The sequence below is a fragment of the Homarus americanus genome, unplaced genomic scaffold, assembly GCF_018991925.1.
Source record: "Homarus americanus isolate GMGI-L3 unplaced genomic scaffold, GMGI_Hamer_2.0 scaffold25483, whole genome shotgun sequence".
In the NCBI taxonomy this organism is placed as follows: domain Eukaryota; kingdom Metazoa; phylum Arthropoda; class Malacostraca; order Decapoda; family Nephropidae; genus Homarus; species Homarus americanus.
The window spans coordinates 2,613,685-2,633,053 of record NW_024726235.1 but is presented as its reverse complement, the minus strand read 5'-3'; the positions used below and the strand labels follow the sequence as shown (position 1 = coordinate 2,633,053).

Below are 19,369 nucleotides of genomic sequence, written 5' to 3'. Positions count from 1 at the left end.
GCGTATCAACAGTGGCTTATCTACCTGGTCCATCACACCAAGTTAAATGTTTTCTGTGTAAACTTTGTGTTTGTTGTTTAAACTATATTGCCCCTTTCTCCCACTGAACGAGCTGCTGTTTGTGGCCACACCGGGCGACCCTTTGTTCTCTACACTAACTTAATGCAGGTTTTTGCTCCCTTTCTTTCTTTAATTTATGTTTGTTTATAGAAAACCAGCCACAGCTTTATTTTCGTGACTAAACACTTTATTCTATACACAAGACACTACGACTTAGTTTCCAGCAAGGGTCACCGGTGTCTATGGACCTACAACAACTCTAAGGGACCAGACCCACAATCTCTCCTACACAACCAGAACCAGATTTTGCCACTAAATCACACACAAATTTCGACCCCTCCCAATCCCGCAAAAAAAAAAATCGTTCCTGGTTTTATTTCACTATATAGACGGTATTTTCCAGTACAGACGGGGACACGCATCAGCGGCTCCTACACACGTCTGTTACCCACCACCTGTGTTGTCGTGGGTGTGTAGAGGAGTGTGCAGTTGACCAATTTTTCACGTGCCAGCCTTCTGAAGATTCTGTGCAAAAGTCGACATATCTTATAACTCTCTTTGTTTACTTGAACCAACAACTGCGGTTATGTACAAGTAATGCTATATACATGTAATGGATGTGACTACTACGTTGTGAGGTTCTAAGAGGTAAATGAAGCCAACTAACAAACAGATCGACAATCCATCGATTACTCTAACGAAAATAAAGATTTTTAAGAAGAAACATCTTTTCTATAATTGAACATGCTAAAGCTAAACGTCACAGGCAAGGAATCTTTAAACTGGCATATGTATTCCCGGAGAAGATGGCGACACAAGGAGAGACAGTGCACCCGGTAGATCGAGATTTACACAGAATCGCCAGAAAGATCCCAGGGTAAAAACTGACCAGGTGAGCATCTTGGTCTATGATGGAAGCTATTGTGTTGGCAGCGGCGGACAACCGCATCTTTTACGGCGCCCTCATGTCCTCTTCCACACCAGCCTCACCTCCCTCACACTGCCACCAACATCACCCTACCAAAAACCATCAAAATACAAGTCCACAACACCCAACGCTCACGGAACCTCATTTCATATTATTTACAACCATAGAATTATCCTTAATTACCTAAAGAAATAAGGATTTAAAATACCACCAAACAGACCACCTCCACTTCCACCACCACTACCTTCAGTCTCACCGCCCATAAGACGGACCAGTGGTGTAGAAAGTGTTGTTGGTGGTGAGGGGCGACGGTGACCCAGTTGGGGCGTGACCCGAGGTACCCGAGCTGACCTTGACTTTCTCCCCGGTACTTACTTCCTTTCTCCCCGAAAGCGTTCATCCGGGACCCCTCGTCTCAGGTGTTACGGTGCAACTTACGGCGTTAATGACTCCACCATCCCCCCTCCTCCTCTGCCTCTCACCTGTACGAACTTCCTGGTGTAGTTGATGCTCCTAGTGTGCCTCTCGTGCTGGTGTGCTACAGCTGGTGTACCTTGTGTATTTGGTATACCCAAGGTACTTAATGTGCGTGGGATACTTTCTGTACCTGGAGTGTTTGATTATACCCAGTGTGTTTGCCGAACCTGAAGTGTTTGGCGCACCTGGAGTGTTTGGCGTACCTGGAGTGTTTGGCGTACCCGAAGTGTTTCGTGCATCCAGCAAGCAGTATATTTGGTGACGTTCTTGATGTCTCTGACGTGGTTAACACTAGCTTCAAATAAAAAAAAAAGTTCAATCAAAATCTTCTGCACATTGTAATGGAATCAGTCCACCTCACAATACTCTTGGACACGCAAGCCCTACACGTCCTCGTGTACAGAGTATCATGCGTGTGTCCAATCTGTGATGGCTACCGTACACATGGGGGCTGTGTCACGTGTTAGTCGTTAAAGTAAAAATACATTTCGTCAGATGCCATACGCTATGAAGGACTGACTGCACCGGGAGGAAACAATACTCAACCAATAATATCAAGACTTATGTGTTTGAGCTTCCCAGCTGTCTAATATCTGTGGTGTAATCGTCTCGAGGCTGGTGATAACCCCAGCACACCACACCCCCACACCACACCCCCATTACCACCACACCCTCCCATTACCACCACACCCCCATGGATGAACGCTCTCTCCACCTCCACACACTAGCTTCAATTGTCTGTAATTTTGATTGATAATTGGTAGTTAGCGCCAGTTACACAGTCTAACAAAATAAGGCAGTCATCGAGTGAGCGACGAACACAGTCGCTACCACCACCAGTCTCTACCCACACCCTCAGTACACACACACACACACCCTCAGTACACACCACACTCGTACACACACACACACACACACACACACACACACACACACACACACACACACCCTCATTACACACACACACACACACACACACACACACACACACACACACACACACACACTAACACACACACACACACACACCTCCCCGCTCTACTGGCCGCTGCTTCACACTTCCCTTTCTGAATCAAGTCCCAGCAGTGTTTGACTCAGCTGCCCCGGGGAATATCAGAGTAATTAGAAATAATACCGGGTGATTGCATCTCTTCGCCACGGAGGGAGCCATCACAGCGGCGGCGGTGATAGCGGGCAATCTAGTGTTGTTTGATGCGGTGGTCCATCGGCGGTAAGTGCGGCCTCTCAGTCAAGATTATAGTATTTTTTCATCTCGTGATAAGACATGAAGTGTGTTGTTTGCTAGAGGCAGCCAGCGCCGTCCTCCACGATACACGGTGATGGCTGTGTGTGGGGTGAAGTCCTTTGGCCATGTTTTTATTAATCCCGTGTGACTTTTTTTGTTTTAATATCATCCGGGGTGTTGCCAAAAGACTGTCCTCTGGTGGTTTAGATTCGTTATAGTTCTGGTGTGAAGATAACTTACGGAAAATTTAAAGAGCATTAAGAGTAAAAATACAAGACCTAAATGAGTACTCACACCAGATGGAGCAGTTAAAAGCTGAAGGTGGGGCAGCCGACAACCACCCAGCTGTTGAGGAGGAATTGCACAAGGAACATTCTAACTGGTCTAGTCATGCGTGACGGTCTTAAAATAATCTCCAGTCGGGTGAAATCACTTTATTAATTACAGTTTACATTATCGAGAATATTAATTGCAAGAAGATATACGTCAATTATACAGGAATGTGATTGTTTTCCAGAGTTTGAACATTTATCTAAGGGAGAGGCAAAGTTAAGTCTTTGTTGTGTAACTGTGAAGTGAGAGGTAGATATATCACACCCATCCTTATCGACCTGTACAATATCCTCCAGGTCAGCCCTATTGTCATGATAACGGAAAGGGATCTGCTAGCATGACAATGAACCTATTTTTGTTGCCAACTTGAATTGAATAGACGATAAAAGACCATAAAAACAATACGGCCCTCATTTAAAACGTGACGTTGCTGACAGAGAACATAGTCAACCCACCTACATACTGTATGCCCACAGACAGACTATCTACAGCTAGGGTGAAGAGACTTGACCATATCATACCGGGCATGTCTGTACCACATCCCCAAGTGAAAGGAACACGACACCAAATTTGGAAATAATGAGGTGTTAACACTTTGAACGTATCCCTCAAAACTCAATGAGTAGGACGGACACAGGGACAAACGTCAAAGTATGGTCGCTACCGTTGATAATTATAGGATTTAATGAGAAACTAGACCTGCATCTAAGAATCAGTTCCCTCTTTTACACCACAAACAGAAAGTGTAGTGGACCACCCTAAGAGGGATTACTTTAGGTGTCTGGCGATTCGCCGAGCCCAAGCGGTCACTAGCTAACAAGTTGACCTCAGATATATGTAGCGCTACATATAAAATGGTCGTGATCACATCTCGTCGAGCATAAAATGAATGGTAAAGGTCACATGCATGTTTGTATAGATGAACACTGTGGGTGGGTACCTGCCGCCTGCACCTAGGGGAACCCCAGACCTATCAGAGAAAGCAGTCCCTTCCACTCCCTTTGTGGTTGTCGTACGCCCATCGCCGCCCACTGCCAGGTAACCTAGCACGTCTTGCCTGGGCCCCACCCACCGTGCTCCCACCTACAGAAAGTCCCTTTTAAGCATTGCGTACACCCAGGACCCCGTGTGATCAGTCTTACATCCAGGACTCCATGTGGTCATGCTTATACCCAGGACCTCGTGTGGTCATGCTCAGGACCCACAGCGCAGTAAGCTACACTCAGAGGTGTACCCCATCGGGATGAACGACCCACTAACACAGACCCGTGGTGGGCCAGGCGGGCTCCTGCAGCTCAGGGGGCGACAGACGGCGGGGCCCTGAGGCACCACACTTGCTTACAATTAAGTCTTTGTTACTGGCTACGGAAGCGAGGGTTGTCTGGCCCGAGGCGTAGAGCCTGAAGCAACAGGGTGGTGGAGGGCATGGAGCCTGAAGCAACAGGGTGGTGGAGGGCATGGAGCCTGAAGCAACAGGGTGGTGGAGGGCAAGGAGCTTGAAGCAACAGGGTGGTGGAGGGCATGGAGCCTGAAGCAACAGGGTGGTGGAGGGCATGGAGCCTGAAGCAACAGGGTGGTGGAGGGCATGGAGCCTGAAGCAACAGGGTGGTGGAGGGCATGGAGCCTGAAGCAACAGTGGTAGAAGATGTTAGTCTCACACCAACAACATAATGGGAGGGCGTGACTCCAACAACACAATCTGCGGCGGAGTTAACATTAGGTAATATGATCACACAATAAGTTATTATCAGTTTAATGGCTGTTTCACTAACATCTTCGAATCAGCTGCTAATCACTCCACAACAAAAGACTCGCGACTATTAGCGTAAAGACTCCATGCCACTTAAGGATCCCAGGCGAGAGAAGTGGTGTTTTAGCTCTCAGTGTCGAGGTGTGGCACTGAGGCATCCAGGTATATTATCTCCACGGGGGCACAGGTGGTGGTAGGGTTGGTAGTGTGTGTGTGTGTGTGTGTGTGTGTGTGTGTGTGTGTGTGTGTGTAAAATGGAGGATAGAAGCATGAGTGGGGGTGGAGGTGGGGGACTGGGGTGATGGTGGTGGTGAAAACGACAAGAGCTGTGTTTAAGTGGTGAGGATGTGGTGGTGGTGATGATGATAATGGTGACGGTGGTGGTGCGTATGTTGTGACTGGAGATAGGAAGAGAAACCTGGCCGCTACGTGAAGGCTCTTGGGTCATGTTTCCTGTGGAATGCTCCTTCTTTGTTGGGGCTGCGGTAGTGGTGGTGGTGGTGACAGTGGTAAGAGCTATGGTGAAAATGTGGTGGTGAAGATGATGGTGGTGGTGATGACAGTGACAAGAGCTGTGTTTAGGTGGTGAGCATGTGGTGGTGATGGTGAGGAGGAGGAGAACAGTAACAACATCTGTGGTGATGGTGGTAATGATCACAATAGGTGTGGCACGTGATGACATCGACAAGAGTGTAAACACCGCGTCAGAGAGCGATGAAAGCACCAGCGTGTAGGAGGGTGAGGAAGGGTGGAGTGGGGTGAAGCAGTGAGAGCAAGAGTCGAGACCCGATAACCTTGTGCATCTCACCTCCAACATCTTTTTCTCGCAATAAGAAAACTCGTTTATATAAACATACATACGGATACGGGTTTCAGAGTTTGCCAGCGGCCATACAGAGCGAGGCACTGTGACAGTGTGTGTGGTGGACGGAGGAGGAGGAGAGGGGGGGAGTGTTCAGGTGTCAGAGTGTTGTCTGGTTGTTGTTGTAGACAAGGTTTACCCTGTCGTTCTTCTCCAGGTGTAAAATTGTCCAGCCTTACTGAGGGGGCCGCGCACAGGGTGGACATGGCCTTGTGAGAAAAGTTTGCAGAGGATAGGGTGCCGTGACCAGTGTTGGCAGGGGTGGATGCTGTGTTTAGTGATGATAAGCCCAGAGTACGGTATATATTGTTGGCAGGTTGCTACTGTCGTCTAGTGTTGGTAGGAGTGAGGTGGTGACTCTGGAAATGACAGGAGGTTTTGTTCTTTGTGATACTAACTTTTGTTAACTGGAATACAATCGTCACTCCACCACGAACCAAACAAGCGTCGACTTATAGCCAGACAGACAGATGTGGCGACTTATTGGCCTCTTCATCGCCAAGCACGACCCTTGTCAGTGGAGTGAGCGGCTAATTAATTCAGTGGGAGTCATAAAGTAGAACGTTTTAACCACCGAGTAACACTGAGAAAGTCGAGTTAACGATAAGTATGAGAGAGTGTGGGCGTGAAGCCGCAGGCACCACCTCCATCTACTGCTTCCTCTTCATTACTGAGCCCACCCATCACCCAATACTCTGTCAGGCCTTGCCATCCACTTCCCTGCCGCCATCCACCCACCACTTGAGCTGGGTGAACCATACTTCGAGCTCATCTGGGTGCACAGAGAACCCCTTGACCTTATCCCGGGCCTGCCCGCTTGGGTACGTGGGTCCTCAAGATCAACACTCCACACGATGCCCTTCTAAGGCACTTCAGTTTCACCAGATCTGCTTTTCACTCTCACGGTGTAGGGCGATGCATCTCTCCCATACAGTAAACACAGCCACCAACAACCTTCCCTCCTGGTGGTGATGACCCGGGGTACACGCACAAGTTTCTCTCCTCCCTGCCTAATTCACTTATCATTTTTCCCATTATTGGACGTATACTATTTGTCGTTAGTGTGTATGTCATCTCTGTCAAACTCGCCGGATATTTATCATGACATATGAAATCCATCATGGGTTCCTCTAGTCTATGACAGTGCCAGAGTAGGGACTGTAACTCATGGCTCTACACAACACACTATAGGCATACAGTTACTACCCAAACTGACTTTACTATCAAGTTTCTTAAGGATTTTTTTTTAAGAATCAAATTTGAACCATCTTGTCAAGTTATACAGACAAACAATGTTATTTCTTAGGCTGGATATGGAGTGATCTTTGTAGAGTGGCGCAGAAGAGTGTATGACTGGGAGGACGAGATGACCATAATATATATATAGGCGGTGATGGAGGGCGTGTATAGTATATCCCGGAATCCATGAGGTCTCCACCCTGACTCCTGAACCACTGGGTCACGCCACCAGCACACCTACAATAACCTCATTAAAATAACATTACAACATCAAACGCCCATTTAAAACCTTTCCAAGTGCCGTAAATATATGGTATGGTGTGGTGTGGTGTTACCGAGAAAAATCAGGCGTGTTTTTTTTAATCAACAAAGACCAAGTTGAATGACTGAGCCACTGATTGTATAGAGAGTCTGATGGGTCGCTCACGGAACCCATAAATACGGATGATTAAATTTGACGTGCGAGGCCATACAACAGCAGCTGCCGAGAAGTTTGATCAACTCGAAGCCTATATAGAAAGCCGTGGGTTGCTCTCCCTTACTGGTTTAAGGCCTCCCGCCCATTTTATCTTGCAATAGTGCCAGTAGACTTAGTTGGTGATGACGCTGTTATTGCCCACAACGCGCTACCTCAACTAGAAATACTAACACTTCTACTCCCTGATCCCAGTGACTCACTTTAACACAGAGACAGTAAGCGAAGAGTTGTGCAAATAGTCGGTGATCTGGGCCAGCCAACATAGTACTGCTGTAACATTCAGATAAAGAACTAACTTAACCTAACCTTCAATAGCGTGATCCTCAGAGTAGTATCACCTTACGACGTGAGCACCACCTGTTGTCTCTCTCCTGTCCCCATCACCTCCTTTCACTTCCTCTTCAACTAATTTCAGAACCCGTCTTTGGGAACCTTATTTATCCAGTCAATCTACAAGAGTATATATATATTATGAGGTGGTGATTATACTGCCAGAAAAAGGTACACAAAAAATAGCCCTCGAAGCATATGAAGGCTGGGGTAGGGCGTCATGGCAGGCAGCTCTCTCCCATTTACTGTGTGACTCCGGTAGCTCGTGTAAAACCTCCCCACAGTAACGTTCTCTTGTTCCTATATGTGTTGGTTGACAGCGACTACAGTTCTCATATGTTGCTCCAGCAGTTAAGTCCCTTTGAATTATGTTTTTATTCCCTCCCTCTATTGCATGTCTGCTGAACCTCACATTCACCACTACATCACAGCCACCAGAGTGAAGTGTTCTCCGTGTCTGTACTTTACGATCATGTCAAGAGTGAACTAAACCATACGTGAAGCTCCAGAGCGTCACCCTTCACTGTATTCATTCTTATCTCTATCCAAACGTGCTAGATGGTATAGAAAATATCATAGACAGAATTATAAAAAGATAGAATACTGTAACGCTATTCTTGCTGATGATGTGTTCTACTAATAATATTATTTATATAACTCATAAACATAAACCCTTAAATATAATGAATCTTCTCTTTTTACTCTCCTTTATGCCAAAATTTAATGCAGTCATACAGAGTGAGTGTGGGAGTGCATCATTAAGGTAACTGTTTGGGTGTGATTACCGGTACAGCTGACATGACCCGCTCACTACCCAGGAAGGAGACCACGAGGACACACACTCCTCCACCAGACTGAGACAAATTTATAGCAGATAAAAGATATGGTGTGTGTGTGTGTGTGTGTGTGTGTGTGTGTGTGTGTGTGTGTGTGTGTGTGTGTAGCCGCCCATGCCATACCATTTGTCATCATTACCAAGAGTCATTACCTGATCTTCCCTCCCCAACAATCTCACGCCTAAAAATAACCATAAAATTAATAAGGTTGCTATTCTGAAGTAATTGGCAGTGCAGTACGCTTGTTAACTCTACTGATGCTCAAACACGCACATAAATATTGACCACCTGAGCTGATTATGGTAAGATTAAGTGTGGGAGCAGGTCTAGGCCAGGTAACATGGTGTGTATGAGCGATGAGGAGAGCATAATTCATAACAGTGAACAGTGAGGTCATCAATGGCGGTCACTGTCACAAGTGTCACATGGTCCACAATGTTAACGACAAAGGTTTAATTTCTGCCTTTTGTCTGATTATATTATAAGAAATCCACTTTAATTCCTGTTTTATTGTTAGTGAATATTTGGATTTTTCATATAAGACAATATTTAGTGATAAAAATAAAATTCGAGGACATTATTAATAGGGAGTGATTGTCGGCTTCAACACTACAAGCTGCTTAAAATCTTCATCAGCTGGGACGTTCTCCAGTTTCGTTATTTTTCGTAATAAATAATTCTACTCTACCGCTCTACCGAAGAAGTTGTTGGTTGCTTCTCACTGACTAGCTTTAGGGCACAACAATATTGTCGGCTTTTCTTGGAGCGTCTCTCCGGCGGCTGCTGCCACCACCACATTTACTGTATTCAGGTTTACAACCTCTTCAGGAACTGGCGGATCCTTAGCCAAGACCGGTTTGACCATCCACGCTCTGGTGGATCAAGCAGCCTCGGCCCTGATCCTCCACTGGCTGCCACAATGTTCACTGCTCCACCAACACCTCCATATAAGCTTTATACATCGTCACTATCTTATTCGGTTATTGTATTAAATAAATCATACATTCTCGGGGATACTAATGAGGTTTGTTCATAGCGTGGATAATTTTCTTTCTTTTCCTGGAGATGTTTAACAAGTAAATGTCTCCACCCAACAAGTACCACGCGGGCAGTCCCCAAGTTTATCTCCCGAGAGTGAAGATATTGTTCACCAGTCCTCATGGAAACATTACACACCAGTTTTCTTCACATCTTCAGGTTGCCATTCAGATCACATCTATTATATATAAACTGACTCATCAGAAAAAGGATTATCAATCAACATCCCGTCATCGTCATCTATGAAGTTCAATGAACCAGTTAAGTCACGCTGGTTATTTTTCGACTCCAGTAGAATTACTGTGATAAAACCACAATGTCGACGTGAGGCATCAACAGTGGCTGAGAGACAGGAATATATTCTCGGAAAATAATCCAACAGATTATCTTTGTCAGTAAATAACACTTATGTTGGGTGCTCTGTATCCTCTATGGCGGCCAGCTTAGATAAAATTAATAATATTGATGTAATAAGAAAATTATCTACCTTGGAAATACTTTAACCTCCAAATCATAAGAATCCTTCACAAGCTGATGAAAGGGTGATATTTAAGATGCTGAATCCAAGATGGCCACCAAGACCCAGGATGGTAAAAAGACAAAAAAAAAGAAAGATAACAAAATGGAAACACGTTAATGCATCAATCTACCAAGAAAATTAAAACAGTCAGTACTTGTTCATATTGCCACAGAGCCAACGACCCAACACGACCTATACTGAAACTAATTGTCCTCGACGCCCCTCAGTCACAAAATACAACATCCTCTGGACTTAGCACACCCATATTCTCCACGCGTCTTACTGTCTCCTACACAGCCACCTCCTGTCCAGAAAAACCTGCTCTTTCACGTAGCCTCCCTCTCCCTCCCACCCACCCACCCACCCACCCACAGCACTCCCTTTTCATTACCTCCACCCTCTCCAACCACCCCTAAACCTGAGCCTTCCTCACCATAACCCGTTCCACATTAACTGCCATCGATACTACTCTCTTTTTCGGCAACTCCTCTCACCACCTCCCTTCCCAAACCCCATCTATTGTTTACTACCCATTATTCACCAACATTATTTACGATTCTCTCCCCCACCCCCTTCCTCGTGACCGTCTCCCCATAATATTACTCCAAGTTCACAAAGCCGTCTTCTATGTACTGTGCATAACCATCAAACAGTCACTTACCCCGTGCCCGCCCTCACTCTTTAACTACCTACAACAATTCCAGCTCCTAAACCCCTCCTCCCTACACCTCCTCACAACCCCCCCCCCCACAACCTCAGCCACCCACACCCAGCGGCTTCCATGAGGGTTGGGGAACCACAAGAAACACCGTGACAGAATATGATAGTGTCTGCGGCCAGGGATCCATTACAGCCTCCACCCCTGGCAGCACCGGCAGAATGGACCTTATCGCCTGGGTGAGGAAGGGCGGGTGTGGCGTGAGAGGGAGGGCCACGGTGCTCGGGCGTCTGTGTGAATGACTGGAGCCTGGAGGTAGTTAAGGAGGGACGCTCGTGAAGGGTGGTCAGGGAGGTGGTGGAGCATAGTTACACTGATAAAGTGATACAAGGTATACCACAAATTGTGCTGTAATTAAAGTAATCAGTGCACCACAGTCAAGCAATTTAGCAACGATTATGTTGGTAAATGTACGCAATTCTTGGGGTCACAGACACTCCTAGCGTGTGTGTGGACCTCGGTCGGCGGCTGAGATAGTTACTTTTATTTTGATTTTTTGATTAAGGAATATATAATGAGCCCCCCCCCCAGGATGTCCATCATGGTAGGCCTCGTCATGAGAATTTTAAATTTCACTTGAACGAGGATCATATCATAACCTTCCCAGGGTATTTAGAGCGTGGTTAAACAAACGATTAACTACCAAGAAAACTCAGTAGAACTCAAACATTTAAGTCATACAAAAGGAAAATATTTCTCAAAGGGAATTCTTCATTCAGTTTGTGTCCCTTTTGATGTGTTGGTGAGCACGTCGTGGGTCTGGGGGGGTGGGGGGTGAGTGTAATGCTAATGGCTGCCATAGTGTTCTCACAAGGGGTGTAGAGTTGGGTGACGTAGGGAGGGGGGGGGATGACCTGGCTGGGGGAGCGGGAGGAGGAATTTATAGTATTAGTTTAATATGCCCAAAACACCAGCAGTTAGTAGCGTGAAGACAACATTATATAAGTAAGTGTATCTTTTTATCCTCAACTCAAAAATAACTTAATTCTTTTTAATATATAAACGGAAGACTGGCTGACGACGATTCCTACTCTGGTAGTATACATAACGTTTTGATTTTTCTTAACGTGTATCGCCCACTTTAACAGGAACTAATGTGGTAACTTCCATTAACAAAAAATAACGGCAGTATCATCATTTCTCTTCTAACAATTCCTATGTTGTGAGAAAGTTAAGGACACAACCATACACACGGTAACAAGGAAACATTACCGTTTTATATTCTCTCGGGTTCTAGTTTGTGTGTTGTTCCTTCCTCTTGTGGTACTGTAGGTCAACCAGGGCCTCCCCACACCACCCTCTTGCTCCACCAGGTAATCATCCCTTGAATACTCCTACAAAAATCGCGTGTAACCTAAATTCCTGGAACATAAACGGTGAATTCTTGGCAAAATTACAATGATAATAAACCAGTGATTATACAGGAGGCTGAGGATCGAGCAGGTTTTCCTAATGTCTCGAGCCTTATGATAAGTACGACTCGAGACTAGTGGTTCACGAGGCCGCAAGAATGTAAAAGTTGTCACGGTGGTGGTGTAAGTTGGGTGTTAATACACGTGTTGAGTATACACCTCGCTGAACAGTCATGGCGTGGGCGGTAAGGCATGGGCGGCTGTGACCTTCTTGGGTGAATGGGCCTATAGTTACTCCCCCAGAATGCAAAGTTGTGGTGCTCGTTGTATAGTGCTAGCTGGGGCGTCTGACCTTCCACCACAACAACTCTATCTCATATCAGACGACACGGCAGAGACCATACAGTGATGTGATAAAAGTACTGTAGCCACCATGGACAGATCATTAGTCACTCATCTCGAATCTTTGCCAAACAGAACTTTTTAACACAAGAAGAAACAGAAAAAGATATTAGCTAGATTCAACTAAAATGTCTTCACGTCTCTACTTTAAACACTTTGTCTAAACGTTTGGAATTAATCATTAAAAAAGGATTTAATTCCCCCAACCTCAACACTCGAAACAACTCAATCTAGCCTTCCTAAACTACTATTTGGGAATACTCGTACCTGCAATTTGGATCTTGGCAATATAGACTCCCGCTCCGGTTACCACTTCGGGGAGAAAACTGCAGCACGACAGCACAAAGAGGGAAAGACGTCATAATAACAGTTAAGTCTTCCGGGCTGCACTTCTTAATACACCATAATTATGGAGTAATCCACAATACACCTACATCTGGTGGACATTTTAATGCTCATAATTTCTCATTTTTGTCGCCTGACATCATAATGCTGAGCAGTATTATTAAGATTTCTTGTACTTTATAACTGTGCTTACTGTAGGTGTGAGCTTGTTCGTGTGTGCTGCATCTTTCAGTACATGTACAGTATATCGTACAGCACGTGTTGGCCCTCACACCAACAGCTTCTCCTCCCATTTAACATTTGGTTCAAGACTCGGGCTCACCAACCTCAGTATGACAGTCCACCAGACGTCACGCCTCCGGGTGCTTTACCTTAATGGGCCAGGATATATATTAGATTTAGAAGCATTCATGTTAAAAGGACCGGGACTGAAGCTTCATAGATTAAGGCGTCTGCCGACAAAACATCTTACATTCAACAACACTGCGATGGCCTAAGTGTTAACATGGACTTTCCGCCTGAGTCCTAACCCCCGGCAAGCCACCAACACAACCACCAACAAAACCACCACGTAATTAATGTAGTGTTGTGTTGTGGTGTGGTGACCCTGCTCATGCTGGGTGTGTGGGGCGTCGCCACCTCACCCCAAGACAAGACCCTCATGACCTCACGTTCACCAGGAAATGCATTGCAATTTTTACGTGCCGCCGCCGCTCCTCCACTACCCTGCCACCAGTAGCTCAGAGATCGTCATGTCATGGCTGATAGTTTGGGAATCCCGGGCTGTGGGGTCAACTGATAGAGTGAAGGGGGAGGACATTTCCACTGTGACTAGCGTTAGATTTTGACAACTTCTCGGGAAATTATTTTAGCATCCCTCGAAAATAAATAACAGGAGACTTTCAGCTTTTCACCCTGACTTGTGTCTCGTGGTAGAAGACCTATAAGGAGATCAACTTTATTCCTGAGTATATTGTGTGTGTCTGTGACTGACGTTAAGCAAAAGAATATTTGAAAAAAAGGAGAATCAATTAATTTTAGGACTGATTACGTCCTTCAGGTTATTAATAAAGGCTTTCAGTTACTTTGCAACATGTTACAACAACTTCAAGTAATATTTAGTAAAATATTTAACCTCAAGTATTACTCTTATCATGAAATATTATCACCAGATGCTGTTTTTTCCTGGTCGACCTTAGAAGCGTCGTTAAAAACTTACTTTTTTTCCTGAATTCACATTAAACCACAACTGTCATTATTGATTGCCCAAAATTAACTTAAATAAATAGAATCACTTCAATCAATTTCAAACACAACAACTGTTTACAAGAGAAGCTCAGGTGAGAGTCGGGGCTGTTGTGATATCTGTTAATCGAGTGTTGGGAACCTCGAGACACGGTAACTAATGACTCCACAGCTTATAAACATCTTGCATCAGGTGGTCAACAATTTGTAGACTGTCGAGGAGAGGTTCAGCGGACTATACTGGACCATGGTAACGGCTGGTCAACATAGCAGACTGGGGTACACACAAACACCTAAAAAAAAAATTATATCACTTCCCACCCGAGGCGACGCTCCATTAATATTCAACCAAGACACATTTTACTATCACAAGATTACTCAGGACTCGCGGGAGAACGGAGCTATACCACATCACGGGTTCGAGAAGGTTGATAATCATATTAGTTTTAAAGGTTGGGTGGTAATAATGCACGCAGGAAGGTAATCATGGGAATGTCGTCAGTCATCTTGAGTAATTCCCCTTTACGGTACAATAGCAACTGCGCGTCCCGACAGCGTGTGTGTGTGTGTGTGTGTGTCGGGAGAACAGCACTGGCCACCAGACACATCAAGACCTAGTTAACCAGCACTGCGCGGTGAGTAGTTCATCCTTCATCATTAATTCACAGCCTTTACTAATAGGGCGTAGATAATGTTAATCCACACCTCCGCATTAAAACTCTATCAGGAATACTAAAAGATTACACCTATCAACCCTATTAGCTCGTCACATTCTATCTGTTCTCACCTGGTTAACGATGACGTGTAGGAGGGGGCGACAAGTTGAGTTCAAAGTTGTATCTGGGCGTTGGACAAGTAGGTGGGTGAGGCAGTGGGCTGGGCTGGTCGCGGCCACCAGTGACAGACCACCTGTAAATAGTGTTAGAACGTTACCACATTAAATTAACACCGCTCTCGGCCAAGCACACCTTCGTGATAGCCTAACACACCTCAACGCCTTCGAGGGAAGACGGGAGCACTGGGAACACGGCAGGTAACATGGAGTCAGGGTGGGTTGAAGTGCTAATTAATCACTTCCATAAAAATATACATTAGTTTAGGTTATGACTATATGAAACTTACACAGGGTTAATTTATATATAAACATTGGTAATATCACATGTACTAGCACGATAATATTAAGTAAGTGTATATATAGGATAATTCACCACCTAAATTTCATATCTATATTCCCTTTTTACTCTGCTTCCTTTATCCCCTTGGTACGTTCTCTCGCTATCACCTCCTCCTCCCCAGGTGATCACATACTTGAGCCTAAAATGGTTCTTCATTAGAACTCATTGTCAGGCTCTTGAATAAATTAAATTGGAGGCGATACATCATGGTGGGTCCTAACTCGTGGTATGCGGTTCTGGTGCTCCTAGCTACTGTAACTTCGGTTGTGGTTCCCCTGGCTACTGTAGCTGCGGCTCTGGTGCCCCTAACTACTGAGGTTACGGCTTTGGTGCCCATAGCTGCTGAGGCTGCGGCTGTGGCGCCCCTGGCTACTGCGGTTGCGGCTTTGGTGCCCCTAGCTACTTCGACAACAATGATACCTTTCCTAGTAATTAGGCTTTGAAAATTATTGTAACGTGGTTTTGTCTCGGTTAGCTCTGGTTACTTCACCTGCTACTCCCACTGTCCTGGCTGCTAAGTGTGTGAGTTTGGTGGTACTGGGCAAACCAAGGCTGCGATTCTGGCAGGCCTAGCAATCGTGGTTGGGACTCTAAAGGTTCTATTTACTTTGGCTGTAGCTCTGTTGCCTGATGGGAATTCGGTTGTCGTTTCACCAGACTTCGCGACAGTGAATTTGGTGTGTTAACGCGATACTGGTAATCTTAAACGTTATGGCAGTGGGTCTAGTGAGGTATTATATTGTCTATAGGAAAATAAAGAGAAGTAACAGGGTGGTGAGTGAGGGTTCCAGAGCTAGTGGCGGGCGGGAGGGGGAAGAGACTGGGAGAGGGAGGGGGGGACAAGGAAGGTGTTGGGTTATCGGGTGGGGCAGCAGTGGCTTAATATGGGGACTACCTGAGCGGCTATACCAACACTGACTAGAGTAATTTAGAGTTAATGTGTTCGTTGACGTCATTATAATGGGTACAGGAGGTGAGGACACGACTACTCTGTACTCACCCCATCGTGCCCACAACTTGCTGCCTTCAAATCAAAACAAGTCGTGGGAGATACAACAGAATTCAACACCACTGTACACTCTGCCACAATGGTTAATAATATAAGCTCCTTCATCAACACCTACACTGTCTCATGGTGAGTTATACCTATCATGGACACTCTTGATGATTTCAGAACAATATACCGATACTTATATTATTTAATGTTTAATGGTCCAACGGGTTTCAAATATATAATAGCCCCCTGGAGTCTACCAATGAAGTTTCCTCACTCTAACCGATCGGAGAATTTTTTTTAAAAGTTTGTGAGTTAAGTGAGAATGTTTGTTTACCGTGAGCACACCAGCTGTTGACTGACACTGATAAGCGAATAATCACTTTGGGTTGGTCTTGTACAGTAATTAAGCACACTCGAGGGTCTCTGACTCACGGCGTTTTGTGCTTACACTCGCGTTGTATACTACACTCCTCGGCTCCTGGGCTCACACCAGGGCTACCGTTTTAAGGAAATTCGTCTTCTACGTCGTCTGCTGATGACGTTTACGGACGCCGTGACGTCAATCTTCCGGAAATACGGAAATTACGGAAATTTTATATGTTTGGCTAATTTCTAGTCAGACAATGAATAAACATTTGTAAAAATAAGTTACAATGTGTTTTTATTTATACCCATATCAAATATACTGTGAAATAAAACTTTGTCAGTCTGTGACGTGTAAAGTAACCGAAATGGTACTGTACAGCTATTTCCTGATGCCTTATAATACTGAGCTTGATAAACCAAGTATCCTCTTATATGGACTTGTGTACTGTACTTGTAATCCATACCTGTATATAATCTAACAATAAATTACCAATTATTACAAAAAAAATTCTTTCTGCCGCAGGGGCTGACGGTGGTGGGGACGTTTCTGTCGTCGTTTCTACCGAGTTGGCCCATCGAGAACATAGCTCTCTGGCTCTCCCTGGCCGAGGGCCTCCTTCTCCCGATAGTGTTGGGCCTCGTCGACGCCACCTTCAGCGAAGCGGCCGGCTCCTCCTGCTCCAGAGACAAGCCTCTACCCCACAAGTATGACGGTCAGTATATCCAAAACTATAATGCCATTAACTCCCATTGCACCACTCATTTATTTTTCAGGATAAATAAAAAATAAATAAAAAACATCACTGATCCCTCGCACAAACAAGCACGTCGTGTGGCCCACATTTTTGCCTCGGTTCTTTAGAGCGAAGATGTGGCCATTGTCTGGTGATGGTGACATTGATGGTGTGTTGTCTGGTGACACTGATAGGGAGAGGCGGGAGGGAGGGGCGAGGGGGAGAGATGGGACGGAGAGGTGGGAAGAAGAGGCGGGAGGTAGAGATAAGAGAGAGAACTGGGAGGCAGGAAAAAAATGAAACCAAAATAAGAACGAGGGAGGAGGGGGAGGTAAGACAAGAAAGGAGGTGAATGGAAATAAAGTCCCAGAAAACAATTACAATATCATCTCGTAAAAAAAAAAGTCACCCTAATTTAATTACCCCACAAGTTAGGTTAGGTTAGGTTGGGCTGGGTTAGGTTGGGTTACGTTAAGTTGGGTTAGATTAGGTTTTGAATGTGTTTTTTTAGCAAGACCAGAGACCAACCTGTCTCCAGTTAATACTTTGACTTTTTTCCGTGTGATTTTTTTTTCCCTAAATTCATAAAGGCGCCAGGAAGGGAAGGAGGGATGAAGGAGCCAGGAAGGGAAGGAGGGATGAAGGAGCCAGGAAGGGAAGGAGGGATGAAGGAGCCAGGAAGGGAAGGAGGGATGAAGGAGCCAGGAAGGGAAGGGGATGAAGGAGCCAGGAAGGGAAGGAGGGATGAAGGAGCCAGGAAGGGAAGGAGGGATGAAGGAGCCAGGAAGGGAAGGAGGGATGAAGGAGCCAGGAAGGGAAGGAAGGATGAAGGAGCCAGGAAGGGAAGGAGGGATGAAGGAGCCAAGAAAGGATGGAGAGCCCCAGTGTGGCGCCTCATGGGTGCTGGGCGGGGAGTGTGTCCGGGAGGTGTGGCTGGTATGTGCTGCTCCTACAACACACACACACACACACACACACACACACACATAAAAGCACTAATATACCTACACATAAGCCCAGTAGTATATGTACACACACTAAATGTAATGGATCTCGCATTGTTTACATGACAGCTGACTGAGACATGATAAGCATATTATTGACTACCTCCCACGTGGCTAGATGTCAGAGATATATATATGTGTGTGTGTGTGTGTGTGTGTGTGTGTGTGTGTGTGTTTACTCCGAGGTCAACCTGAGCTAAAGCAAAAATAGGCAAACATAATATGTATCATGCATTTTAAATAACATTCGGGAAAGACGAGACAGCGGCTACACCCTCGTCCTGTACACTATGGCTGACTGAGGGGACTGTTTACCCTGGCAACACTGACACTTGACTAGCTGGCAATACTGTCTTGGCCATATAAGTGTTAATGGTCGTTAGTGCTTCTGGTAACTTTCTAATACACTTGATACAATACTCGGTGTAAATTAGTGAGTCACCATCATCGCATTACTCGATCTATGGATACCTGGGGTATGACCATAAATTATATGTTCCTGAGAAAAAGGTATTTATTCATTATTATTATTATTACGAAAAACTCAACTGTAGACTAGCCCTTATTATTACCAAGTCTTACCCCAGTTCCCCAGAGTGTAATGGCCACGAGCAAGAGCACTGAAGAATGTGTTACCAACCAACCATACCCTAACGCGTAACGCCCGGGCCAGCCATATAGCCCAACAAGAATGACCACTCCCAGCACACCCTCCTCACCTTGGGCCCCGCCGCGGCTCGTCTCGTAACACAGATTATTCTCTATTGTTCCACCATGACGCATCTCATCTGGAGGGATTTTTTTTTAAAGAAGTGAAATGTGTGATTAATGTAGATAGTGTGACTGTTGGCCCGCGTCTCCGTATATACTGTACGCTGGTCGAGAACACAATAACCATATTTTATGTCCCAGCAGCGGTTGTGGTTCAAGATGG

The 19,369-nt window shown here is 45.4% G+C and overlaps 1 protein-coding gene across 1 annotated transcript in view; it reads left to right on the top strand.

Annotated features, from left to right (window-relative positions):
- The window catches only part of LOC121865426, a 104,235-nt gene that overhangs the window by 75,141 nt on the left and 9,725 nt on the right, over positions 1 to 19,369 (top strand). Inside the window, exon 3 of the mRNA XM_042364810.1 lies at positions 17,221 to 17,410. Within this exon, the coding sequence (XP_042220744.1) occupies positions 17,221 to 17,410 (190 nt within the window). The remainder of the gene's footprint in view (positions 1 to 17,220; positions 17,411 to 19,369) is intronic.